Source organism: Varanus komodoensis, unplaced genomic scaffold (assembly GCF_004798865.1).
Source record: "Varanus komodoensis strain SLA01 unplaced genomic scaffold, ASM479886v1 scaffold52, whole genome shotgun sequence".
Classification (NCBI taxonomy): Eukaryota; Metazoa; Chordata; class Lepidosauria; order Squamata; family Varanidae; genus Varanus; species Varanus komodoensis.
In genome coordinates this window covers 4,183,075-4,210,196 of record NW_025336114.1, presented here as the reverse complement: position 1 = coordinate 4,210,196, position 27,122 = coordinate 4,183,075, and the positions used below count along the sequence as shown (strand labels likewise).

At 39.3% G+C, this 27,122-nt stretch overlaps 2 protein-coding genes across 5 annotated transcripts in view; both read left to right on the top strand.

Moving 5' to 3' along the window:
- Positions 1 to 4,810, top strand: part of LZTR1 (leucine zipper like transcription regulator 1) — a 30,243-nt gene extending 25,433 nt beyond the window's left edge. The window contains exons 19-21 of one of the 3 annotated variants that reach the window (XM_044447622.1): positions 783 to 863; positions 4,301 to 4,375; positions 4,708 to 4,810. In XM_044447622.1, coding sequence (XP_044303557.1) covers positions 783 to 863; positions 4,301 to 4,375; positions 4,708 to 4,749 — 198 coding nt within the window. In that variant the 3' untranslated portion in view covers positions 4,750 to 4,810. Of the gene's footprint in view, positions 1 to 782; positions 937 to 4,300; positions 4,479 to 4,707 lie in introns of those variants that run through there. The other 2 variants (XM_044447621.1, XM_044447623.1) reach the window with 2 other exon arrangements.
- A 7,037-nt stretch (positions 4,811 to 11,847) lies between these two features.
- Positions 11,848 to 27,122, top strand: part of MMP24 (matrix metallopeptidase 24) — a 31,954-nt gene continuing 16,679 nt past the window's right edge. The window contains exons 1-3 of one of the 2 annotated variants that reach the window (XM_044447532.1): positions 11,848 to 11,970; positions 23,394 to 23,542; positions 25,116 to 25,232. In XM_044447532.1, the coding sequence (XP_044303467.1) occupies positions 11,848 to 11,970; positions 23,394 to 23,542; positions 25,116 to 25,232 (389 nt within the window). Of the gene's footprint in view, positions 12,004 to 23,393; positions 23,543 to 25,115; positions 25,233 to 27,122 lie in introns of both variants that reach the window. The other variant, XM_044447530.1, reaches the window with a different exon arrangement.

Genomic DNA, 27,122 nt, shown 5'->3' with positions numbered 1-27,122 from the left:
TCTTTTGAAATGTGTATTGTATTTTATGATGTTTTATTGTCATTATATTTTTATTGCATTCTTACTGTATTTTATCTGTTAGTTTGAACTGCCCTGAGAGCTTTGTCTATTGGGCAGTCTAGAAATATAATTAATAATATTAGCAAAATTTAGGTGTACACTTAAAGTATGCCAGGAGATAAATAGTTCATTTCCCCCCCACTCCTTTCTTTTCATACATGCCAGGATGAGGAGCTTCAGGTTTTGTTTGTAGCAAACCATAAATCTGCTTTGTCCAAAAGCAGCAAACTATGGTTTGTACAAACTCAGTTTGCCAAGTTTGATTGAAGCAACGAAGCATTGCTGGAGCCTTCTAGTTTTGGTAGAAAAAGTGAAAAGGGAAAATAAGGAGGACAAGGAGACACAGCAGCTTAAATATATGCCAGTTAATTCTTATAACTTCAGCGGTGGCTGGGGATTGCACCTGAAAGGCCTCATAGTATGAAGTGCCCCTAGAAGAGGGCCAGATCCTTTATAGTATACACTTTATACACTTTGCCAACATTCTAAACCTGATGTAGTGAAACTAGGAACTGCTCCCTAAGATGGTTCATAATTAGTAGATTGTTCCATGCAGTTTACTGCCTTAAGCCTATGAAAGCAATCTTTCATAAAGCCTGTTTTCATATATTTTAGAATATAATATAGCCACCTTGAGAACAGTTTTTATTAGAATGACAGTTTCATTCTTAAAAAAGGAGATCACACAGTAAAAATGTAGAAATTTTAATATTTTCTTCCAGATTTTAGAGGCAGCTGACAAGACCCAGGCTCTGGACATGAAGAGACACTGCCTGCATATCATTGTTCACCAGTTCACCAAGGTTGGTTGGATGTTTTCTGGGGTTCTGGGCATCTGCTGTCCCATTTCACTGCCATGGTTGAAAACAACTTAAGGTAGTCCTCCATTTCATTCTTGTTCCTCCCTTTGGATTGTATGCTATGCTTTTCTAATCTGTCTTAATATTGGCAAAATATAGTTCATAATAAACTTTTTATAAGTCTGTGTTTATCTTTTGAAATAAATCTGTAGTGACCCTTACCTTCTTTGCTATTTTTTTTAAAATACTGGCTTCTGCATGTTTCTTTGTATAGTATCAATAATTTAGCATGTATGTTCTTTTTGTCAAAGAGTATAAATTGAACTCTAAGATTTTGTTCAGAAGGAATTGGTTTCCTACAATTTTGGTAATAATAATTTTATGAAGTTACATACTTTTATATTGTTGGCCAAGACCCAAAGAACTGTGTATCCATAAAGGCTTTAGTCATCTTTTTTTTACTGAACACCTCTTTCCCCCAAACATGCTGCTGTTTAAAATAGTCCAAGCATGGACTGTGAGAATGCTGTGGACATACTCTGTCTTGACGTCAGCAAAGCTTTTGACATTTTTATTAATGATTTGGATGAGGAAGTGCAGGGAACAATGATCAGATTTGAAGATGACACAAAACTGGGTGGAATAGCTAATAATACCTGGAAGAAAAAAGAGGATTCAAAATTATCTTGATGGGTTGGAGCGCTGGGCAGAAAAGAACAGAATCAAATTCAATATGCAGAAATGTCTTTAGGAAAAAGAAACCAAAATGCCTTGTTACAAGATGGGAAATACTTGGCTCAACAATACTGTAAGTGGGAAGGATCTTGGAATTAGTGTAGATCACAAGCTGAATATGAGTCAACAGTGTTGATGTGACTGCAAAAAGGGCAAATGCTAATTTAGGCTGCATTAATAGAAGTATCACTTCCAAATCATGTGAAGTACTCATTCCCCTTTACTCAGCACTGGTTAGGCCCATCTGGAATACTATGTCCAGTTCTGGGAACCATATTTCAAGAAAGATGCAGTCAAGCTGGAAAGCACTCAGAGGAGGGCAACAAGGATGATCCAGGGACCTATGAGGAGAGAATGAAAGAACTGGGCATGTTTAGCCTTAAGAAGGGAAGACTGAGGGGAGATATGATCACATTCTTCATGTACTTGAAAGGCTGTCACAAAGAGGAAGGCGAAGATCTTTTCTTGATCGTTCCAGAGTGCAGGACATGGAATAATAGGCTTAAGTTACAGAAACCCAGATTCCAGCTAATTATAAGAAAAAATGTCCTGACAGAGCAGTATGACAATGGAACTAGTTGCCCCAGGAGGTTGTGGGCTGTCCCACATTGGAGACATTCAGGATGCAATTGGACTACTATCTGAGAGGGATGGTTTAACTTGGAGTCCTGCACCCAATGGCCCTCTTTCCCTGCACAACTCTACCATTCTGTAATTCTATAGTTAATTATAATATTGCATAGGAGGCATGACTGCTTGAAAGGAAAAGATCAAATATTCTATAACTATTTTGCTAGCCTAATAAATGTAAAGAGAAGCATAGTATTTAACAGCAGTAGAACTGATTAAAGTGCCCTTGCTGCATTGAATACAAATACAAATTACTTTCCAGAGTTTTGTTCTGGGCTGTATAGGCATGATTCTGCAAGTCTGCAATAATGTTCTGGGGGTTGGGAATGTGGTTCTTTGTAGAAGACTGAGCAGAAGTAATTGTGCACATTTGGCTGATGTTTGTAGAGAAACTCTCTCTCCAACTTTAAACTTCATTTGCAGTTTTTAAAGCACTTACTCCTTACATTTAAAAATTAATGGATAAAGATATCCATTCCAGTTGACAAAATTATCAGAGGTTAATTTGCTTGAATATGTACATTTCACCTAAATGATCAAACCAGGAGGAATCCAACATTCCTGTAAGAGATCTGAGATCCACTGTGAATCCTGTTTCTCTCAAGCTCTTTGGATCCTGGCCATTTTCTTTTAATCAACTAAATTTTATCATATCAGACTGTTTAAATGATACTGTTCTGTCTTTTAAAGGCCATAAGATTAAATCATCTTTTTTAACTTCCGAAGAATCTGATAAAATGATTTCCAAAACTTTGTTCAGTTGTAGGTTTATTAGAACCAGGACAGAAAAACAGGAAATTTTAGCGATACTGTTTTTTCTCTGGTCATTACTAAAACCTGTTTGTATGACAATGTGTGAAATATGTTTTTGCTTTGTTAGGTTTCTGTTTCCAGCTTGACCAATTTTGCTTAACTCGAGAAAATACTAATTTTGATAAAGTTTTAGGAATCTGTATATTTAACAAATCATGATTTTTCTAGAGTTAATGCATGCAAAGCAGAAATTTAATCCTAACCCAAACCCCCTTCCTCCTTGATGTATGACAGTACCAATAATGCTAACAACACTATGATATTCAATGATAATGCTATTTTTCCCTTTACAATGCTGGGTAGAACAAAACATCTGTAATGAAGATATAATAGATTCATATAGTAGAAACTTATATATGAGTAAAAAAGCTATTGATAATAAAAGGCTTTATTTTAAGGGAGTGATCCTGTGCCTGTTAGATATTGTCTGTGGGGTCATAGGGTATGGATGTTTAATTTAAAAAGAAAAAAATGGAAATTTATGTTGGTTCTAAGCAGGTATTTTGTGCTGCTTTAGAATATAACAATGAATTCTTTTTAATATAAACATAGAAACATAAGAAGAGCCATACTGGATCAGACCAAGGTCCATCTTGTCCAACATTCTACTCCCACAGTGGCCAACCAGCTGCCCATGGGAAACCTACAAGCGGGATATGAGTGTTAGCACTGCCCTCCTGCTCGTATTCTCCAGCAACTGCTTTACATAAGCATATGCTAGCACACAGGTCTTAGTGTAAAGGGATAGACCATACCTCAGTGGTACAGCACATGCCTCACTGGCATGCAGAAAGTTCCAGGTTTCATCCCTGGCTTCTTCAGATAGGGCCAGCAAGGAACCCTGCCTGAAACCCTGGAGATCTGCTTCATTAAGTGTGGGCAATATTGGAATAAATGGCAGCTTTCCATATTCTTGCAGTATTCTTACATGTTCCTTTAAAAATTAAACAATGTTTATTTTAAAATACATTGCTTTTGTTGGCTTAAACCTAGCACAAAAAACCCAAACAAATTACAATAAGAGGCAATCGTTATATATCTTATTCAAGTATTTTTACAATCACACATTTTAGATCATGTTGTTCTTTAAGTAGACTGTGCAAACAAAGAAACTGGTCTGATTTTTCCATTAAATTGTTGCAACATAACATATAATATCAGAATATAATGGTGCCTTATGAATTTGATTGTTGTGTATGTTTCAGATATGGCTCTAGAATCATAGTGGTAACTAGACTTTTTTCCTCTTTTCCTCCTTGAAGGTCTCCAAGTTGCCAAATCTTCGGTCCCTCAGTCAGCCTCTTCTACTCGACATCATAGAATCATTAGCAAATCACATATCGGACAAGCAGTGTGCTGAGCTTGGCTCAGACATCTAAGATGTCTTGTATTCTACATCTTGCACTTTTTGTTGAATAGATTGTACTTTCCCTACATGTACCATTACTTTATTTCTCATCATTACGCCAATTCAGTGCTAATTTGGTGAAAATGCCCTCACAGAAACCTGTGAATTTGTGGTGGTACCTCATGACTGTAGCTTTCTAGATTTGAACCTGAATCTGATGCTGGGATACAAAAAGAAAAAGTATCTCCTGGGCACATGGCAACTGCTCACTTAACCAAGCAACAACATACTTGTTGTTGCTAGTCATCATTAGCAAATCACATATCGGACAAGCAGTGTGCTGAGCTTGGCTCAGACATCTAAGATGTCTTGTATTCTACATCTTGCACTTTTTGTTGAATAGATTGTACTTTCCCTACATGTACCATTACTTTATTTCTCATCATTACGCCAATTCAGTGCTAATTTGGTGAAAATGCCCTCACAGAAACCTGTGAATTTGTGGTGGTACCTCATGACTGTAGCTTTCTAGATTTGAACCTGAATCTGATGCTGGGATACAAAAAGAAAAAGTATCTCCTGGGCACATGGCAACTGCTCACTTAACCAAGCAACAACATACTTGTTGTTGCTAGTCATGAAGTCGTGTCTGACCCATCACGACCCCATGGACAACTTTCCTCCAGGCCCCCTGTCCTCCTACCATCCCCCGGAGTCCACTTAAGCTCACGCCGACTGCTTCAGTGACTCCATCCAGCCACCTCATTCTCTGCCGTCCCCTTCTTCTTTTGCCATCTGTTGTTCCCAGCATTAGGCTCTTCTCCAGGGAGTCCTTCTCATTAGGTGACCAAAGTATTTGAGTTTCATCATTACCATACTTACTGATGAATATTATTAATGCCTCTCGGATTCTTTTCTGCTGAAAATGTCATTGCTAAATTTGAATCACCACAAGATACTTTCATCAAAGGGATACAAAAATTTCTTTCTCCCATCTATACTCTTCTGCTGCTCAGCTTAATTCCTTGTAATCAGAAGTACTAGACAGAAGCTAAAGAGAGACTCTCACTGCTTACTGTGGATGGTTTCAGGTAACAATGAAGGCAGTGGAACAGCCAAAATGTTGTTTTTCTCCAACAGTGTAACACGTCACTACATGGGACACCTTTTGAAAAGCTGCATTCAGCATATATTTGCTTTTCCTTAACTACTGCTCTTCCTTCCTCAGCATCTCTGAGTAGCTTTCACTAAAAATTGTCTTCAAAACACTGTCTTCCCTTTTGCTGTATGTCTGTTTACAGTTAGATTTCATAAATGTTTACAGTTAGATTTCATAAATTTCCTAGAAGGTGCAGTGGCAAAGAAATACAAAGGAATACTGGAATATGACATGTCACAGTTCACAGTGCAGCTTGGAAGAGACACATAGAAATAAATGGAATGAAAGATGTCTACAAGAATAAAATAAAATCTGTGCTAATAACAGTGCAACCAAAGGTTATAGTTGAATTGTGGAGTTGTTTTTGAATGGCTCCTTCTGCTTGTGTTGTGTGTTTTCTGATTATCTGAATAAAATAGCTAATTAAGTAAAAGGATCTATTTGGGGGATTAGTAGAAACTTCAATTTAGGTTTTGGGAACAGGCATGGATAGGAATGTCAGCTTGGAAGAATAACACTGGAACACTGAGATGTAAAATAAGAATTCAAATATTATAATAAAACGTTTCCATATGAGCACAGCTCAATACTCTCACATTTGATCTCTAGAGTCACACTGTTGACATGTTGGTGCCAGAGAGCAAGAGAAACTAAGTGGGGTGATAACCTTTATGAGACCATTTATGTTGGTAAAGTGATATATAGGTTTTGAGTTTTATATAAAAATTTTTAATTTAGTGAAAGAAGTCTGAATAGTTCATATATTTTTGCTAATCTGTTTTTGTTTACCAATGTTCAGGTATTTGGAAGTAAGTTTTAAGTCCAAATAGCAATGATCAGGATCTCTGTTGAAGAATCTTTCATATATTTCTCTTATTTTATTACCATAACGGTAATTCTTATTATCCAAAACACAAATTCTAGATATATATTGGCAGGGCACATTCATATTATTTAGTAGAAGAACTTCATATTCTTATTAAGCAAATGTGACTATTCCAAAGGTCTCATATATTTAAGTCTTCTTTGTGAATTGCTCAAACAGCTTCAGCTATTGGGTGGTATAGCTGATCATCATCGACTCCTCTGTGACTGATCAAAGATATCATTTAGAACTCTACCAGCAGGTTTTGTGATTCTCAAAAGCAGCATGATATTTCAGAGGTCTGTCTTTTACTGACAAATCCCCATCTGAGTTTTAATAATGGGTATGCAATATTTATACCATAATGTGAAGTCATTAGAGTGATACAAAAACACTAAATAGCAGAGGAGATAATCAGAATCCATCTGAAGGTAGCTGGATATTCCTAATCCCAGCAGAATATGCAGAGAAAAACCTTTTATGTAAACCTATGTTGCACTCACTAAGTATGCTTGAAGAAACTGTGTATGTATTATCTCACTTGACTGAAAAGCTACCTGCAGTCCTCTGTTTTGCGCTTGTTTGTTTTGCTCATGTTGTTTTTCATTAAGGCAATGTGTAAGGAAGATGATTCAAGATCCTCTCAGGGTGCTTAGCAACTTCGATACTAGACAAATGGGCCTGCCCAAGCAATGTCTCCCAGTCAGACAGTTGGAACCCCTTTTTAAATGGTACTTTGATTCCCATTTACATTCCTCCTATGTATGCATCTTGTTGGGACCATATCAGCTGTGGATCAGGGTTGCATTGATGTGAAGTAATATTTTCAGTGTTTGAATTCAGTCAAGTTGTGTTCTGATTTGTGTGATGCAAGGTTCATTAAGATGATGAGTAAATGAATTTGGTGCTTACTGACTTAGGAGTGTAGCATATATGCTAGAAGGCACTATGTCTACATTAAGAGAAAGAAAGGAATGATGGGCTGACATGGGACTTAAACTCTCTTTGACTACTCAAAAGACTCAACCTTTTTGGAGGCATGATTATTCTTGGAAATTTGTGAAACTACTGTGGGCACCCATGCCTAATCAGTTGATTGCTGCTTTGGTGTATGTTTGTCATGTCTATTGATCTTAAGTTGCATCTTACTTAGAAGAAAAACATTTGTTTTGTGTCTATTGAACATAGTAATGTTGCTTTAATAAAGGATTGTTTATTTCAGTTAATTGCTCGCAGTGCAATTCAGCTAAAAATATCTTTTGGTAGCATCCAGTTGTTTTTTAGGGGGAGGTTATTATTATTACAAATAATGTACTGGATGGAACAGTCCTTAATATTCACTGAGATACATGGTCTTTTAAATTATTTACTTGCTTTATACAAATTAACAAATGTTCATTGTAAATTGACACGGCACCCTTAAAAGGCTGATATTACAACATACTCACCATATATAACACATCAATTGAGGACCTTACAAATGTTAAAATGTTTGACTGGGTGTCATATAGATAGTACCTCCGAATGCATACTTACTTGGATATTTTGTCTGCTTTTGTCAAAGCCTAATTGAATTGCTAAAGTGTGATATGCGTTTCATATAAATGCATGCACGTGTATTAATGGAAGGGGGGAAAATTGCCTGCAGGTGCCATGTTGGGAACCCCTTCATGGGTACCATAGGAACCTGTGGTTGCTGCATTGTGTGCTAAACTGTAAAAGTTATGCAGGCTACCAAATGAACCATTCGCATGGCCTTGTTAAAGAATTATTACTCCTGGAAACATACCCCAAAGTCAACAATAGTAGCAGGAACCTGAGAATATTAAATGTTGTATTTTATTTATTTATTTATTTATTAAAACATTTTTATGCCGCCCCATTCGCCGAAGCCTCGGGGCGGCTTACAACAATAAATTAATATAAACATTAAAAATCCAAAATTTTGCCATAAGGACACTTACGTTCTTGATTGGATGATACACTGATAGCATCAGTAAAATAGCTGGGATTTGTCAAGTAGTGAATTAAATGCCTTTGGGATTCTCATGGACATGATGCTCAAAGGAAAGTGCAAGTGTCTGGAAAAGTGTAAAAAACCAAAAGTTTTACCACTTAGGTATCCCACACTGTACTCTTCTGACTAGGCCACTGGCTCAGACTACCAACTACCTACTGGTCATACACTGCCTATAGAAGATACAAGTACCCTGCATGAAGTTCTTCCATGGACACATCTCAGCTTCCTTGGGTATGTAGCTGGCCAGCAACAGCAGGAACACCTTAGGCTCAACCATGACATTGGTTGCTATTGTGGGCAGAGGCATTCTAATAGATTCTACACTATAGAGTTACTGGGGAGGAGGCATCCACCTTCTTAGCCAGTTATGGTTCTCCTGCTTTAATATAGGTGGTGGGTTGAGTCTTTTAGTGCTTGATCTACTTCCATAAACCAGATACGCATCTTCTGCAGGGGCAAGATGAGCCCACATGTGTGACCAAAGAGGACACTGCATTCATGGGATTACTTACAGCACATTTAGATACTTTCCATGGCACACCTTAGGAAAAATATCTAAATGTCAGGATTATTTTCTAGGTGAGCTGTCCTGAGGCTTTCGTGACAGGACAGCATATAAATACTTTAAATAAATAAATAAATTTTCTGATGATATAGGCAGAAAACCAAGTAGATACTCCTACCCTGAAAATACATCCAGTATATTAGATGCTTCTACTTAAGTACAAAGTTCTGTCAAGGATAGAACATTTTGAGTGGCATTCATCAGATCACCTTATGTTGAAAACAATGACATGTAGCAGGAACACAACAAGTAGTGGAGAATGTCCAAGGATAGAATAACAAGAAGAGTTGTCAAGTTAGAGCAGCTCAAATTAAAATAAGTTTGAAAATTGGTATTGTGGTGTAGTGGTTAAGAGTGCAGGACTGGGACTCATGCCATCTGGGTTCTAGACCCCACTCCGGCATGGAGCCAACTGGATGACTTTGGACTCGCTGACTAAGCTACCTCACAGGATTGTTGTGGGAATAAGATTGAGAGGTGGAGGAGGAAAGCCACTTTACATGTTTTGTAAGAAAAAAGAAGGATATAAACTTAATAATTAAAATGTAAGTTTAAGAACATGAAAAGCCATGTTGAATCAAACCCAAAGGTTCATCTAGTCCAGCACTCAGTACACTCAATGACCAGCTGTACACAGGATCCCTCAAGCAGGATGGGTGCAAGACTTCCTGACCAAGCTCCTCAGCAACCTCTGTATGCAGGCACACCACTTCTGGTAAAGAAGAACAACCAGCCAGGCTAGTAGCCAGCCACTGATTGCTTCCTCCCTTGCGAAGGTTCTAAATCCTCAAGGCATACATCATCACATTTACGTGCTTTATTTGCAATGATGGAGAAGTGTGCTCTGTTTTACGTAGCCCACAATATATGTAATGTATATAATAAATAGGTTTATAATAATTTTGTGGCTTTGAGAATCATGTGGATTAATATTTTCTTGAAGCATGTATACCGCTTACAGTCACAAGAGAAAGTCTTCCATTCATGTAAGGCACTGGAATCCAACAAACACCCTGTCGGAGGAATGGGACAGGGATGAGTTCTTTGCTCATTTCCCCAAAACTCCCAGCATCACCTCATGCTGCTGTAGAGGAATCTTTCTTCCACTCCCTCCCAATGTAGGAGCCAGTGTGGTAGAGTGTTGGAATGGGGACCTTCTAGTCCTAATTTGACCATGAAGTTTTCTGGGTGGCTGGGCCAGTCACAGACATTCAGTCTAACCTACCGCACAGGGTTGTTATTGAGAATAGAATAGAGCTATATGAGTGCCTTGGGTTCCTCACAAGAGGAAAAGCAGTGGGATATAAGCACACTGTAACAACTCAGTGATAACTCAGTTAAGTGATAGTTAGTATGCAAGAATGCCAACTACTGCTTGGCCTGAGTGATATAGGCAAGTATCCAATTGGGAATTGTGACATTCCTGCAGTGCCATTCACACAGCATTTTACCTGGTAATAAATGCATTAACTGTAGTACAATTCCCTTTTTCTCAATGGCTAGCAATTGTTTTACTTCACAGAAGAGGCAATGTCCCCAAAGTAGAAGTGATCTCATGGATCTCTAGCAATTACTTGTCAATGTCCTAGACATTCAGTGTACCCATCTTAGGGTCAAAACCTGCTGTTTTATCCTAGAGGCTATCTTATGACTTCACATCACTGGTTCTTTTCCTTTATCTGATGAAGTAGGTTCTATTCCATAAAAATTATGAAACGATCCATTAGTCTTTAAAGAGCAGCAATAAACATTGTTTTTGACCTTAGCTCATTTCCCCTAGCAATCTTTTAATAGATTAAATTGTAGGAAAATAGCTTCTGTTTTAAAACAGCTTTTTAAAAATCTGCTTCACAACCTTCTTACACCTTTCCGGAGAATAAGTTATGAATGCCCTTTATATCTTCTGAAAACCTATCAAGCATGCATACCTCAACAGAGTAAAACTTGAGCAACTAGTTTCCCCAGGATGCTTTCTATTGAATGCAAACGGTTCACAGTTAAGAATACTGCCCAAATACTTGTTAGTAGACATTCCATGTCAGGGGAGCCCCTTACGTGGAATTTCATCTCTACACCAAAGTATTTATTGGAACTTTGACTGGTCTAATTTCCTGGTATATTCTGGGCAAAACTGCATGTTCACAGTTAACACACCTATGGAGGTTAGTCATTATTATGGAATTTCACACTATAAAAGGCTAACTTTCTCCATCCGTCTAAAGCCCGTTTATAGATTAAGGAAGGGGCTTAGGCTCCAAGCTAAAACAAGCTCAGCTGTAAAGCAAGCTCTGTTAAACACTGACTTTGAATCTAGGATTGGGCAGTAATTTGATTTTGCAGGCGTGTCCTACCAAAGTCTAAATATGCAGGTATTCTTTAGGGTCGATTAATCCAGAAAGTGTGTCTTGTGGTACTTTTATATAGTTTCGTAACCAGCTGAAGTCGAGACATTTCATATCTAATTTTAGCATAGTCAGACAGCAAGTTCTGTTGCTTTCTGCTGTTGCAGCCGAGGTCTTGCTGAGCTCCCCTCTGCCTTTCAGGTTGCCTTCAGTACCCCAGTAATCCAAATCCTCTCGCCCCCTTTCTAAACGGCACTGTACGGCAGCCGTGCTTGCAGCACACGTGTTCACGCCTTAAAAGCTCAGCCAACAGGAACCTGGAGCAGACCTGAAAGGCAACCCTCCCCGCCACGCGGAAACAAAGAGGCACTTTCCAGCGGTGGGGCTGGTGCCGATTACCTCGAGGAATTGAGCGGGGCTGAGCGGCATCGCATCCCCGTCCCACCGCTGCGGCCGAGGCGCATGCGCGGTCGGCCAGGCCCTGCTCTCCCTGCCTGAGCAGGTGCAGGGATGGGCCCCGCTATGGAGCGGAGGCAGCGGGGATGCCGCGGAGCTCCAGCCTGGGGGCTCCGCCGCCTGCTGCCCCTCCTCAGCGCCCTGCTCTGCGCCTCTGGGGACACCAGCGTCGGCCCGGTAGGGACAGGGAGCGGCGAGGCGCCGGCGTTGGTGGGTGCTGTGAGGGGCAGGCGAGCGGGCGAGGGCCGCCGGGGGCGCCGCTTTCCGTCCTCGGGGGGCGAGCCCGGCCGCGCGGCGTCCCCGCTGCCCCCTGCGGGTCCCTCCGCGCGGCCGCGCGAGCTGCCCGCCAGCCCGCCGGGGGGCCGGCCGAAGGGCGGGCGGGCGGGCGAGGGCACCCCGGGGAGCGGGGAAGGAGCCGTGCCGAGTCGCCCTCCCTGTCTGGCTGGCAGTGAGGCGCTGGGTCGGTGGTCGCGCCCAGCCTTCCCTCTGCCTCTGGCATGGCGGTGCCTCACATTAAATGAAGGTGGGGCAGGTCGCGGCGTCCCCGGTGCCCTGCTGGAGGTGGTGGTGCCCCTCTCGTCCCACGCTCCCTTGGAGGTGTAGGTATCCCGAGGAGGGGGGAGGGGGCGAGGATATGGAAGGTTTGTTCGGGCGCCAGCAGCCCGGGTGGAGGCACCGACCAGAAGCGGGCAAGGGGCTGAGCTGCTGACTGGCTGCAGGGATAAGTGGCAGTAATCCTGGGGGTCGGGGGGAACGGCATGGGGAATGTTTGAAGGGAATCGGAGAGGTAATTTAGAAAGCCCTGGTCTAGTGCAGATGGGTATAGACTCCTCTTTGCGAGCCAGACAGGTGAGGCCATGCCCTAAAGGGAGAACCTGAAAAGATGATTTCCTTGCTATCCCTAAGACTGTGTTTAAACATTTCTGTGGAATGTCCTGCCAATGCCTCAATCTGTCTATACATCATAGATTGATTTTATGGCAAGTGGAAAGAAGTCTATAAGAAAGAACGCCTTAATTTTAATACTTCTGTTGTGTGATAATTGTTTGTGATGCTGTTGATACTAGTTTGTAATCATAATCCTTACTTGTTCTATTTTTCAACACTTTTATGGTATTGTGTGGAATGTCTCAGTGATAACAGTTGTAATAAAACAATTACGATGATAAATGTGCTACCAGGTGCAACTTTTATGAATTGAGGATATGTAACAGTAAAACATTCACCAAACAAAAACCATCATGAAGATAATAACAGATGCAACTTTTGAATGACTTGAAAATATACATTGTTAATAAGTTTTAGCATTTGTAACAGTACAAAGAAGCAGGCTGCTCTGGGAGAAAGGTAGTCATATGTTTATTCCATTGAAGGAAATAGTGCAAGTTAAGCATAGCTAATTTAAGTGTGACTAAATTGCTCTGGATTGAGGTGTATGGTTTCAACACTGGAAGTACTTCTTTAAGCATTCTTTAAGTTTCTTTAAGCATTTATGCACCTCAGCTGTATTTCTGTGTGACAGCCATGGGTACAATCCTTCCATTAATTATGCATAGATAAGTTTCCTTGAGTTTAAAGAGGGTTATACCTGAATACAGGATTGCATCTCATCCATTGTTTGTATTAATTGTTATGATTTTTCTATAGTTGAGGGGAACTTCTGCTTTGGTTGAGGTTGTTGGTGGACATGTTGCTGATAGTTCTATATGCACTAGGGGAAGGCCATTAAGGAAAGCACCTTCGGTGAAGCCAGTCCTTTCCATGGAACTTCCTACTTACAGAGGTCAGGCAGGCTCCAGCACTGTTATTTTCAGTGCCTGATAAAAACATCTTTATTTTGCAAAGCTTTCTTGTTCGACCTGGCATGGTTTTACCGATACTGTTTTTAATAGATGGTTTTCTTTTATCTGTTTTATATATTTATTTTATATATTTATTTAGTGCAACAGGACAATGAATTCAAGTTGCAACAAATGATTTAGATAGAATTCAATAGCGTGAAGTACATATATTAATTGGCAGACAACCCACTGTTCTAGAAGGGAATTGATGGTACTGTCTGGTACCTTCTTCCAGAATAATGTACCACGAGATATTATGCCATGTTGGATGATTAGTTGCAAATAGTTTGGTACTATTTATATAAATCTTAGTTACAAGTTGACTAGAATTTCATGTAAAAGGTTGAAAAAGGTGTACAGTCCAAAAGGCAGAGAACACATTTAATGTTCATACAGGGGGAGAGAGTAAGTAATTGAAAAGCGGTTTTGTTTTTCCTTTGGTCCCCAGTGCAGATGTGTTTAATTACTTTAAAGTAATAGTGTTAACACTTTGGATATTTGTTGATTGTGGTGTTCTTTCAGACATGAAAACATATTTTATCCACTACCTAAGTAATATAAGGACTACTTAGAGTAGCCCAGTTGAAATGAATGGAACAGGTTAGACTAACCTTGAATATAACACAAGGACTTGAATCACTTGTCATTATGTGTGAATACCAAAGCATGGTGGAACATGGACAGCCATTGTGGTGTGGTAAAAAGCATGAGACTGGGACTCAGTCTAGTTCTAGCATGTTCTATTCAGAGCCAGCTGGGTGACTGGCTAATCTGGCTAGTCACAGATTAGCTCAACCTACCTCACAAGGTTGTTGTTGTGGATAAGATTGAGAGCAGGAGGAGGTATAAGCCACTTTGAGTTCTTAAAAGAAAAAAAGAAGGCTATAACAACAACAACAACAAGCCACATTTGGTTATCATGAATCACCATGGAGAACTAACTTTAGAAGTTTCCATGTTTCAGCATTATTTGTCAATGCATATGAAGACAATTACAGTGTTTTGCTATGGTTTCCCCATTTCAGACAGTGAATTTGGAGGCCAGAGCAGCTGCGGCTGCTCCAGCCACCATTTTTCACTGCCCTGTTCTCATAGCAACAGCTGAGTTGCTGGCAGATGGAGTGCTGATTGGCTGCCCCTGTGCTCCCTGTCATTCCTTAGCTTTATGTGTGAACATAGGCAAGGTCTTTTGAATGAGAATAGCATTAAGACCTTGTTCAAAAAAAGCTTGCACACATCCTTTCCATAAGCCAAATGAATATTTGACCTGTTGCCATTTTAGAAAAGGATAACTTTTATAGACTGGCTGACATACTTGTGGCATTACCAGATGAATATACCTTTTTGTGACATTGTTCTGGAACAGCAGTTTGTATATTCCAACCAGAGAGATTGTCCATTGATTCTATATGAGTAGTGGGCTGTGAGTCATTAGAACCTTGCAGTCAGTGAAGCTTTCCCTCAGGTATCAGTTGGTGACCCATAGTTTATATTTTCCTATGTGGTATTTAACTAATATATGTAAATCTAGTATGGTTGCAAACCAATAGAAGATGTCCAGTTCAGACTGACATCCAATTGTGTTGTAAGGAAATTTTTTTTGAGGGAGGAGCATTTAGCAATATAAGTTCAGAAGCATAAGGAATTGCTTCGTATGATGATTTTAATATACAACTGAGCAGAATCAAGAATCCCAAACCAAATTTAATCTCTGCCATAAACTTATTTGATGGCCTTAGATGCAAATTCTTATTCTCCCAGCCCCACCTGCAACATGGTGATAGTATAGCATACTTAACAAAGATCTCAAAGAGTCACTAATATATTTATGAACTACTATGAAATGTGCTATATAATTGCTGCTTCTCGGTGTTGTTTGTTATTGCCCAGTATCTAAAGAGTTCTTTTAGATACACCTATGAGCTTAGTTGTGCCTAATGTTTTTTAATTTCCTTCTTTCTAAAGAAGAAGTGCTTTTCAAAATTGTCTGTTTTTCAAAAATAAGTTTGCAGTGTGTTATGGTTGTGTAACATAAGCCCCAACTTCCCTTTGGGTGAGTGAAACTGTCTTTGTCTTCTTTTGGATCTCATCTGATAAAATAATATTCTTCCACTATTGAAACATTAAAGAATGTAACCACCCATGTATAGATTTTAGTTTATATTTAATGCTAGCTGCTGGTAAGTAATATGTTTATTACTTAATGTTTATTATCATAAAATTTCTAATTTTAGCTGTGGAATGAAGTGGTGATCATGTTAAAATAATCTCTTAATCCTCCAGAGTCAATCTGCCAGGTTCTGTTTTAGAGGTAAATAAATATCTGCAACAGTTTTGCAGAAACACAGTGATGTTGGGTTCTCTTCTAACAGTCTTTGCCAGTTCTAGGATGCTTGTCATGGTTCTTAATGTATCTTGAAAAAACATTGAATAGTCCCCTTAAATCTGTTGACTTCAAAATATTTTATAGTAACAATTTAGATCATAGTTATCTGAATGCTATTTTCTTTGAAGAAACTACTACAGGTGCAATTTTTTTCACAAAGTTGTCTTTTTTATTTTATGTTATTTATTTTTCGATTTATATCCTGCCTTTTTCCTACAAAGGGCTCAAGGCAGCTTACATCTCCTCCTCCATCTTATCCCCACAACAACAACCCTGTGAGGTAGGTTGGGCTGAGAGTCTGTGACTGGCCCAAAGTCACCCAGTTGGCTTCATGGCTGAGCGGGGACTAGAACCCAGATCGTCTGAGTCCCAGTCCCATGCTCTTAACCACTACACTACACTGGCTCTCACCATAGTTTGGTGTTGCCAAAATTATTCTCCTTAACATGTAGGAAATCTAATGTTCATGCAAATAAGAGTGTGTGTGTGTGTGTGTGTGTGTGTTGGGTATATATGGGATTGTTAGGCTGGCTGGTTAATTTCTATCACAGTGTTATCTAATGTTAATCTAAAGTGGATACAGCAATTTGAATACTTTTGATAGGCTGGCAAAGACTCCAGTAAACAAGTGTTCGCATTCTGTAGTCCCTGTGCTATAAGATGATTCATTTTGCTATTGAATTCCGGTATTTATTACCTGAAATATGAGAGAGACCTCTTGATGTAAATGTATACCTTGGAAAGCAATCTGTAGTCATGCCACCAAACAAGCATCCACTGCAGTACCTTGTCATCCTTTCCTCTCTCATTCCTTCTTTCCCTTTGGTCTTTCCTCAGCTTTGCTATAGTTTTGTTTTCTTGCTTTCCCCAAGACCATAGACACTCAAGATATTTTATCTCCTCCCCCACCCCCTGCAAAAAAGCACCAATTTCCATCATACTCTAGCATGAACATGATAATTGACAGGACTTCATTTGTTCCCTCTGCCAAACATGGCCAACTGCCAGGTCCAAAGATGTGAAACTCTTGTCTTGCTGATCAAATTTTATCTGGCTTTAGTAAATAAAAATATTGATCCCAAACACTTGATAATATTGAAAGAACAACTTGAAGATAGAAAATAGCATAGAATTGTTGTTGCTGATGATGTTAAAGTTTCTAGAAAAAAGGCTACCTCTGATCTCTCCAGCATTTAACTGAATGCTTCAGATATTAGCTATTATTTATGAAGTTCAAGACTGATTAGAGATCTGAAAAAAAACAAACTACTTCTCTATCCATGCTTTTTAATCCCACAGGCAGCTAAGTGAGTTCATGTCCTTTCCATCACTCACATTGGAAGTAACTGGTAATTATTTGCTATAGCTAACAAAGTCATTAAAACATAATTGTTTGGAAGTTGAAACTAGAAAAAGTTAAACATATAAGGCTGCTTATAAGGGAGAGTTCCCAGCCCTTGCATCTTTTGCTCCTTTGCAGATATTTCTGTGGAAAGACAAAGAACCTGTGAGAAAATGTGGGAGAGTTACAAATGAAAGATGACATCATCTGGATCTCCTGTAAAAAGCTCCTCTAGAAGCAACCTAAGAGCTCCTCCCCATTCACTTTTTGTTTATCATCTTCTGGAGGGCTGCATAACATTCCATTTTTCTTGATTTTGTTATATTTTCTAAAACATGTGCTTTGCTTCAACCACCACTTAGAGTTTAAAAGTACAATTAGAAACAAAATTCAGTGATCTGTTTCATGCTTCTTTTGTATTAGTTAATCTTGAATAATATAATATCAGGTATATTGCCTCCTTTTAACATTTCATTTGAATGCATTCTCCTCCTTGGTCTCACCAATATCAATTACAGAAAGTGATATATCTGATGTTTTAATTCCCTGTTTTGAGAAGCAAATCACATTGAAAGTATCTAGAAGAAAATTATGTGTGGTTGTATTGTCAAGTTTTGAATATGAAAATACCTTCTGTCTGGACATTAAGCTCATAAATAGGTTTTTATTTCATCACCAAGAAAAAAATAATGTGAAAATTGAAAATATGCAAGCTTCAGATGTTTAATTTAAAATTATGCTAGCAAGCTTGTATTGTTTTAACACTGCCTTAATTCTGTCACTGTACTAATCCAAGAACAAAAGTGGCCTTTGGAGAATAAAAACATTTGCCTAAAAAGTTCAGAGAATGCTGTAAGAAATACACTGCTAGGTTCTAAATGCCATTTCACAAATTCTGAAGTTGGAAGGGACCGCTACTTTCTTTGCGTTCCAAAGAGCAACTGTGAATGTTCTCTGTCAAATATACATAGGATGAGTCCAGACAGAAGGTTTCTAGCACTATCAAATTATAATACAACTATTCTGCCTTTTCTTCCTTAACATAACGCTCTGATATGGAAAAAGATGTAGAAAAATTGAGAAAACATAGGGATATGACATTTTGTGATACAACACAACATAGGAAGGATATAATATTTTGCTCTTAACATTTTGCAACCGAGGCTAAGCAATTGCACAGTAAAAACCTAATCTGGAAGTACCCTGTATTTTATTTGGTCTGCATGGTCTTCTAAGATTGATGAAACTATATTTCCAAGTTCTGTTTTTAAATGTCTGATCATTCTCAGTAGTCCCCCTTTTAACTTAAATATGTAATCATTTTGAAAATTGTTATTCTGCAGCAGTTTCACAGGGCTGGAGAAAGTGTTGAAGCACCTTGAGAAAAGACACTGTTTTAAGCTCTGAGGTTGACTAAACATCTCAGTGAGACCTAAGTTCTAAACTGAGTGGATTTAAAAGAGCTCTTTTGTTTCAAAACTTTGGGTGTGATTCTCATGCCTCCAAATCCTTAGCTACATAGGAATAGCAAGGGAGGAAATATATGGGGGACTCATCTGTGGAAAATGCCTAGCTGCCTTGAGACTATGGACAGCCTGCAGGACTAACGCCTTCCCCCACCTCTGTTTTTACCCTAACTCCTGGACAAAAGGAAGGTTATGTTATGGGTTAACTTTCCACCTGAGTGGGGACAAGCATCAGCTACATCCTCAGTCATCACTGAGCAAGTTCATTCTGTTTTCCCCTAGAAAGTAGCATGACAAGCACTCTAGCATGCAGGAAAAAGATTCTTGGTTTGTTCAATACATATGGTCAAACCCTAGGATCAGAATAAAGACCAGTTATGTAAGGTATGAGGGAGAAAACAGATAGCATAAAAAGGAACAAAATAATTTGGAGTACAATTCTGTGATTGCTCAAAGCCATCTAGATTGCCAAAGGAAGTGTTGGTGTTCCTTCTCTGACCTCAGGAAAGCACTCCAGTGTTGGAGCCGGAACTCTCCAGCTCTTCCTCTGCCCTCACAACCAGTGCTTTCTGCATTGACTGCAGCTCCAAGCAGACTGAGTTTGGATCTGGCACTGAGCGGGAAGGAAGAGGGGAGGGAATAGATGGACTGAGGCTCTTGGGGATATGGGGTATTCTGGTGGGGCATCAGTCTGTCCTGCTCAGGGGCAGCTTCAGGTGTTTTGCATAGCAGGAGAAGTGTAGAAGTAATCTTTATCTTTGCACTCTTCCATCCTCAATTAGGATATCCATAATCCTCTGTGTACAGATGGTTATGAGTATTCATATTATATGGTTCTACCCCGCTGTAAATACATTAGACCAGCTTTTCTCAACTGGGGTTCCCAGGAGCCCTGTGGTTCAGCAAAAGCTCACTGTCAGTTCTATGGGAGGTCCTGCACTCTCTCTTGCTCTCTCTCTCACAAATAAAATAAACATTGTTTTTCACATGTGTATTTATAATTGCCTGAGGAGCCCTTCCACTTGCTCTGACAACCTAGGTGATGGAGAGGACTCAGAGAGAGTTGTAAATATAATTGAAGGAATGTTGTAGCAAATAGTATCTTTGAGGGAAATAATAGCTTTGAGAAGATCTTAGCACAAAAACAGCTTTAGGGGAAATTTTAGCAGGAAACCAGCACAATGGAAAGGATTAACTCTCCCATTTTAACTTCCTATGGTTCAAATATGACTTCTCAGCCCCCCATCCCGCTCTACATTGTTGCTTCTTGTCTAGTCGGTTTAGGGAATACAATCCTATTTTGAATAAAACAGCCTGACGTATTTAAATATTAGACTTGCATTTGTTGATTTCATGGCCTGTGACTTCACTGCTATGTTGAAAATATGTTGAATGTATTGATCTTTGCTCAATGCACCATGTCAGCAGAATTTGCAATTACAGTATTATTGGATAGACAAGTAGTAACAGCAGTTCAGGTAGCTTTATGACTTGCTTTTGTGGCAAAAATTTCAAACTAATTTCAATGTTTAATCTGAACAATTTACCCAGCAGTTAGAACATTATACTTACACATGCCCTTGGGGGTCTTATATACTAACAGAGTGCTGATCCTATGTAGCCAAACTGACCCAACCCACACATGAGCAGAGAATCAGCTGGCCTGAGGAAACCCCTTCTGATCACAGGATGCTGGCAGACTGGTAGAGGGAAGGTGATAGAATGGAGCATCCTGGAAGAAGGCTTCCCTGGCTGGAATTCTCAACAGGAGCTTCCACACTGCAACATTTTGTTGCAGGTTTCACTTCTTCTGATTCCTTTTTTAAAAACCACCCTGACTACATATCCAAACTTTGACGGTCAAACTGTATATAATGATTGTAGGCCCACTTGCTTAATCCTAAGTCTCTCTTGTTGTTGTTAGTCCGGAAGTCGTGTCTGACCCATCGCGACCCCATGGACAACATTCCTCCAGGCCTTCCTGTCCTCCACCATTCCCCGGAGTCCACTCAAACTCACACCAACTGCTTCAGTGACTCCATCTAGCCACTCATCCTCTGCCGTCCCCTTCTTCTTTTGCCATCTATTGTTCCCAGCAAGTCTCCCTAAGTCATGTACAAAATGGAGGAGGGAAGAATTTGAGAACAAACAGATGCCTTAGTAAGGGGAACCAGAGTCACCTTGTCTCATGACTTTTCTGACTGCATCCCCTTTGCCTGATGATGCCATTTTTCTATCCATCAGGTTTACTTCCAATATTGGAGCTGGGTGGAAAGGAAAACAGTTCTGGAGAGAGGCTGCAGTAGAGAATCAGATCAATTCACATGTCTTGCTTGTTCTTAAATATACCCCACCTCCAATAAGTAAGGCAGACTTAGTTTTAAAGACACGAGTTGCCATTACATGTAATTCAAGCCTAAACTTCATCAAGTAATTGGAAAGATGACTGCCTGAGGCAGCTGCCAATAGAGTAGACAACACTAGGTCAGATGAACAAATTGTCTGACCTCATACAAGGCAGTGCCCTATATTCCTCTCTGAATGATATCTCAAAACCAGGTCATTCAAGTGCATTAATTTCTCTTTTTTTCACATACTGGTTGAATTCTCCCCAGTAAGCAACCTTGCAAAATTTCTAATAATCTATGTGGAATGCTTCCAAATGGAACAATATATTTCAGGTGTTTGAAAACTGTGATTTCACAAAATGTGACAAACCTTTTTGTGTGGAAAACCCCTTTCAAACTATCTGGCCTATACTTAAAAATAAGCAAATCAGCTGAAATTGAGACCTGTGCATTAATGATCTGTTTACAGATAAAAGATTACATTTGCACACAGTGGTAATTCAACCACCTTTGGGAAATTAGGAAGCCAACACTGTTTATTGCGAGCAGGTTTTGCATGTTTTATTGTTATACTATGTATTCAGACAAATAGGTAAAATTAATCAGCAAAAAAAGTGAAGCACACTGCTTTAGTTAAGAATGTAGCTTCAAATGACAAATTCTTTAAACTAGAAACCTAACAAGAGTCTAGAAGGTTGTAAATTGCTCCTCGAGAAAGGAGGTGGTAATTGGGACTCCTGAAAGAACCCAATCTGGAGCAACAATTGCAGGCTGTTTGTTAGTGTCTCCTTCTTGGTCAAGGTGCTTAAATATGTGGTTGCTTTTCAGCTCTAGGCACACTTGAATGAAACTGGTTCTATAGACTCATTGTAATCAGGCTGTAGGCCTGGTCTTGGAATGGACCCCCCCACCAATCACCTTGTTGGATTCTATTTGCCAAGAGAGGCACAGAGAGAGTACAGTTCTGATCATGGTATTTTTTCTGATCCTAGTTGGATGGCCAATTCCAGATGGTGGTGCAGGGGGATTATTGTTCCATTACTTGGCAGCTATGCTGTGGGGTTCCATGGGTCTCTATTCTAACACTTATCTTATTCAGCATTTACATGTAACTACTGAGGAAGGTCATTGAGAAATGAAGGCCAAGGTGTCACTAATGTGTGGATGACACCCAGTTCTGTGTCTCCTTTTTATCAAATCCAGGTGAGGCAATGGCTATTTTGAATCAGTGCCTGGGCTCAGTAATGGACTGGATGAGGGCCAATAAACTGACTCAATCCATGCAAGATGAAGGTGTTAGTGGGTGCTTCATCTGCCCAGCTAAGTGATGTTCAGCTTATTTTGGAAGAGATTGAACTTAACCTAAATGATTTGGTTTGTAGTTTGGGTGCATTCTTGGATCCAGTATTGCCAGTATAAGCTCAGGTGGCCTCAGAAGCATGAAGCATCTTTTATCATCTTAGGCTGATAAACCAGCTATGTCCTTTTTCTGGGCAGAGATTGTCTAGCTACATTTATCCATGCTCTGATAAATTCTCATTTGGATTACTGCAATGCTTTATTGCAGACATGGGAATGTCTTTGAAAATGGTCTGTGAAATTTCAGCTGATCTAAAATAAGGCAGTGAGATTGTTAACAGGGACTGCCTATGTGATCTCATTATGTCAGTACTTTGTTATCTGTGCTGGCTGCCACTCTATTTCTGGGCCTGATTCAAATTGCTAGTATTAACATTCAAGACTCCAAATGGCTGGGGGGGCAGGTTACCTGAAGGATTGTTTCCTTCCATATATACCTGCAAAAGGTGATCTTAAGTGTCTTTCTCCAGCAGCCCTCACTGAAGGAAATAAGGTTGAAGGCAGCTTAGAAGAGGGCTTCTTTATTGAGGTACCCCAGTTCTCCCCAGAGAGACTTATCTGGTGCTGATATTGTATTCTTTTCAGCAGTAGGTGAAGTCCTTGCCAGGCATTTTCATTTTTCAGTTTCTGTTTTTATATCCATTGTATTTTAAATATTTGCAGTGCTGTTTCATTTTGGTAGTTTTGAATTGTTATACTGTAATTTTAAACTTCTAAATTAGATTTTATCAGGTTGTATCTTATGGTTTAAATTGTTGCAAACTACCCAGAGAGGTTTGGCTACTGGACAGTAAAGAAATATAACAAACAAACAAATGCTTATATACACTGTAAAATCATGTTATACTTATTTTTCAGAGCTGGTTAAAAACTTACGGCTATCTGCTTCCTTTTGACACACGAATGTCTGCTCTGCACTCAGGAAAAGTTATGCAGTCTGCAGTCATCACTATGCAGCAGTTTTATGGCATCCCAGTCACAGGAGTGTTGGACCAGACCACCATTGAGTAAGTTATTTTTCTGAATACTTAATAGCATTGACTTGGTTCACACTTAACAATATTGCATGGTTTAAGCAACATGAACATTATTGTACATGAACAGGAAAGAACAAGCCTGCTGCCTCCTGCCACTTTTTTTGTAGGTTGTTGAGCATGAGATCTGACCTGGATGGATGTGTTATTTAGTGGACTGGGTGGACAGATGTCATACATAACAACCTACAAAGATGCTGATAGTAGGTTGCTTAAAAGTTGAAGAAAATGGCACACTGCAGACAGCACAACCATCCTGTTGCTCATCCCTGACAGCCGGGGCCTGCTTAACCTAGAAGCCGCTGCTGTACGCAAACTGTGTTTTGCCCAGATTATGAATTAGTTCTGCACAAAACCCTTTCACTTGCATTTATATATTCCTTGGGACTTGCCTCTGTAGCCTGGGTCAAATGGCCAACAAAAGTCCCTTTTCTCACTAAAGAAAGTTAACTAGAAATGGGCTGATAAACCGATATAATCCATGTTAAATCCAAAATAAGTATTCATATAGGGATTTGCACTGGTTTAACTAAATTGGTTTAAAAAGCATGATGTCTGAGCATCACATAGGTCTTTATAAAGTGACAGCAGATTTTGTATGAAATACGTAATAGCACCATCTTGATAATCATTAAAAATATATTCTAAATCCTTATCTCCACAGAAGAATTTCAGTTCTGTGCTATAGATCATTCTATATATGCAGAGGAAATTATTTTTCACTACATATACATAATCCTAACTTAATTTATTTACATATATCCAGCCCTTTTTCCTTTTATACCAACCTACAGTGTAGAATGCAGTTATACTGAGTTATGATGAACTGATGCTCTCAAACTGAGGTTGCTTCCAGGCTGTACTGAGCATTCAACTTGCCTCAAAACACAGAATTTTACAAGGGATCCAGTTTGCGTCATCCTTCACTTGTAACCTTTCTGTGTTTTCCCACTGTTTGTTCCAACTTTTTCCTTACTTCACCAAAACTGTTGAGGAACAAAGACTGAATAGCAGCTTAGTGTCTTTTGATTGGCAGCACTAGAAACCCTCCCATCTTTGGCTAAAGTATAATAATTTCAAGTCATTGTTCAAATATTGTGTCATGCTCCCCATTTTTCTGCATGATTCTAAGTTCCAGGGACAACCTTTTGCAGTTTCCCTGTGGAGGAAGGGGATGCTCAAATTTATGGTGCTCACTGACCTGTTCCTTTGCAAACAGCTTGAGCAGATGAGAGAGAGATGGCATGCATACAGGAGATGCTACTAGTAAAACATTCTCCAGGCAACAGCAACCCTTAAGTGTACTTCTTGCTAGCTTGCTTCAAAAACTCGAAATACCTTCTTTGCTCCAAGTTAAGTGTCTCTCTATCACAATTTTGGCACATACCCTCCAGGCCACTCCTCCCTAGAAGGGATATATGATCTGTGTTCCTAGATTATCTTGATTGCACTGTCTGTAGCATCTCTTGTTAGTGGCTGAGTCACCAAACCAGAACCATATTGTTCAGCATATTTTCCAGACTCATTAGGGATTTTTGCTTCCTAGGTGGATGAAGAAGCCTCGCTGTGGTGTTCCTGATTATCCCCATCTAAGCCATAAACGAAGGAATAAACGATATGCACTTACTGGTCAAAAATGGAGGCAGAAGCATATCACATACAGGTTAAGTCCCATGCTTTAAAGTTCAATGCATAGAAATGCAGCTGAGGTTTGTACTATAAATGTAACATACAACAATTTAACTGGGCATCATATCCTGCTTTCCTCTGCCATTTTGCCCCCCACCCCAAATCTGTTACAGCTAAAAGTCTATGGCAGGCATTTTAAAACTGAGAATAAAACATTGGAGGTCCTTTGGCCAAGTAGTCCCCAGTAGTTGCTGGCCACCAACTTGCCAAGTTGTGGATGTGTGAGAGAAGTGACTGGTGAAGCAATAAGCCCAACTGAAGCTGTCCAGTTTGAGGGACTGCTTCAATTGCTTCAAGTTGGATTCCAAAAAAGAAGAGGTACTCGAGATTGTATTGCAAGTGTACACTGGATACTGGAGCACATCAGAATATTTCAAAATAAGATCAATCTCTTCTTTACAGACTACAGGAAGGCCTTTGACTATGTAGATCATGAGGAACTACAGATGGTCCTGAAAGAAATGGAAGTGCCTCAGCATTTGTTCACTATAACCTATATAGTGTACAAGAAGCTGTTGTCAATACAGAATATTAATACAGGAGAAACAGAATGGTTTCCTCAAACCACTGGGTGTATTTTATTTCCCAATCTGTTCAATCTGTATAGAGAACATAAGGAAACTTGGTGTAGGATATGAGGGAGGAACATAAGGAAAATTGGTAGAAGATTCATCTATATTTTAAGATATGCAGTTGATGCCATCTTACTAGAAGAAAGCAGTTATAAATTGAAAACTCATGGTGAAAGTGAAAAAAGAAAGCATGAAAGCAGGACTGAAGCTGAACATTAAGGAAACAAATTGTGGTTACAGACAAATTATACAACTTTCATCTCAACAATGAAGAAATTTAAATTTGCATACTTGGGCTCAGATTTTGCATACCTTAAAAGATTTTGCATACCTTAACTCAGCCATTAGTTCTTATAAGGACTGCAACCAAGAAATTAGAAGAAGACTGAGACTTGGAAGGTCAGCAATGAAGGAAGTACTGTAGAAAAAATAATCAAGTGTAAGGATGTTTCCCTGGAGACAGTGGATTTGTATACATTCATTGCAGTGTTTATATATATATATATATATATATATATATATATATATGCATTGTATATATATATATATATATATACACACACACACATACAATGTAAATATGTATACATTGCATGTATATATATGCATACAACTTTCTTACAATTGTACGTAAGCTTAAATAAAAAAGGATCAAATATCCAAATAAGTATCCATTTGAAGGAGTTGTCTATATGATGCCTATTCAAATACTCAATGCATTGGAAGGTCCTCAATTCATTGCATTATAGATCTTGATAGTGTTATGATATCAGTCTTTTAGTTGTCAAAGGGGTGCCGAGAATCCATTTACATTGATTATTTGTTAATTTTCATGAAACATGTAAATAATTTAAAAATGTGTGCATCAGAGGATGTTAAAGACTGTTCTAGTACAAATTTTATCTGCATAATTCCTCCCCAAAAGAAACAACTACTAGACATTGCCAAAACATTTGTTTAAAAGAAGCATAAGTTGTATCAGCTTGGGAGTGCTCCTCGGCCCGGAGCTGTCCTTGGAAGCTCAGGTGACAGCAGTGGCGAGGAGAGCTTTCCTTCAGCTTCGGCTAATCCATCAGCTGTGTCCCTACCTAGAGGAAGATTGCCTAGGAACAGTAACACACGCATTGGTTACTTCCCGGTTGGATTTCTGTAATGCGCTTTACGTGGGGCTGCCCTTGAAGACAGTCCGGATACTTCAAATGGTTCAAAACAGAGCTGCCAGGATGCTGTCGGGGACTGGGCATTATTCTCATATAACCCCAGTCCTCTATCAGCTCCATTGGCTTCCCATC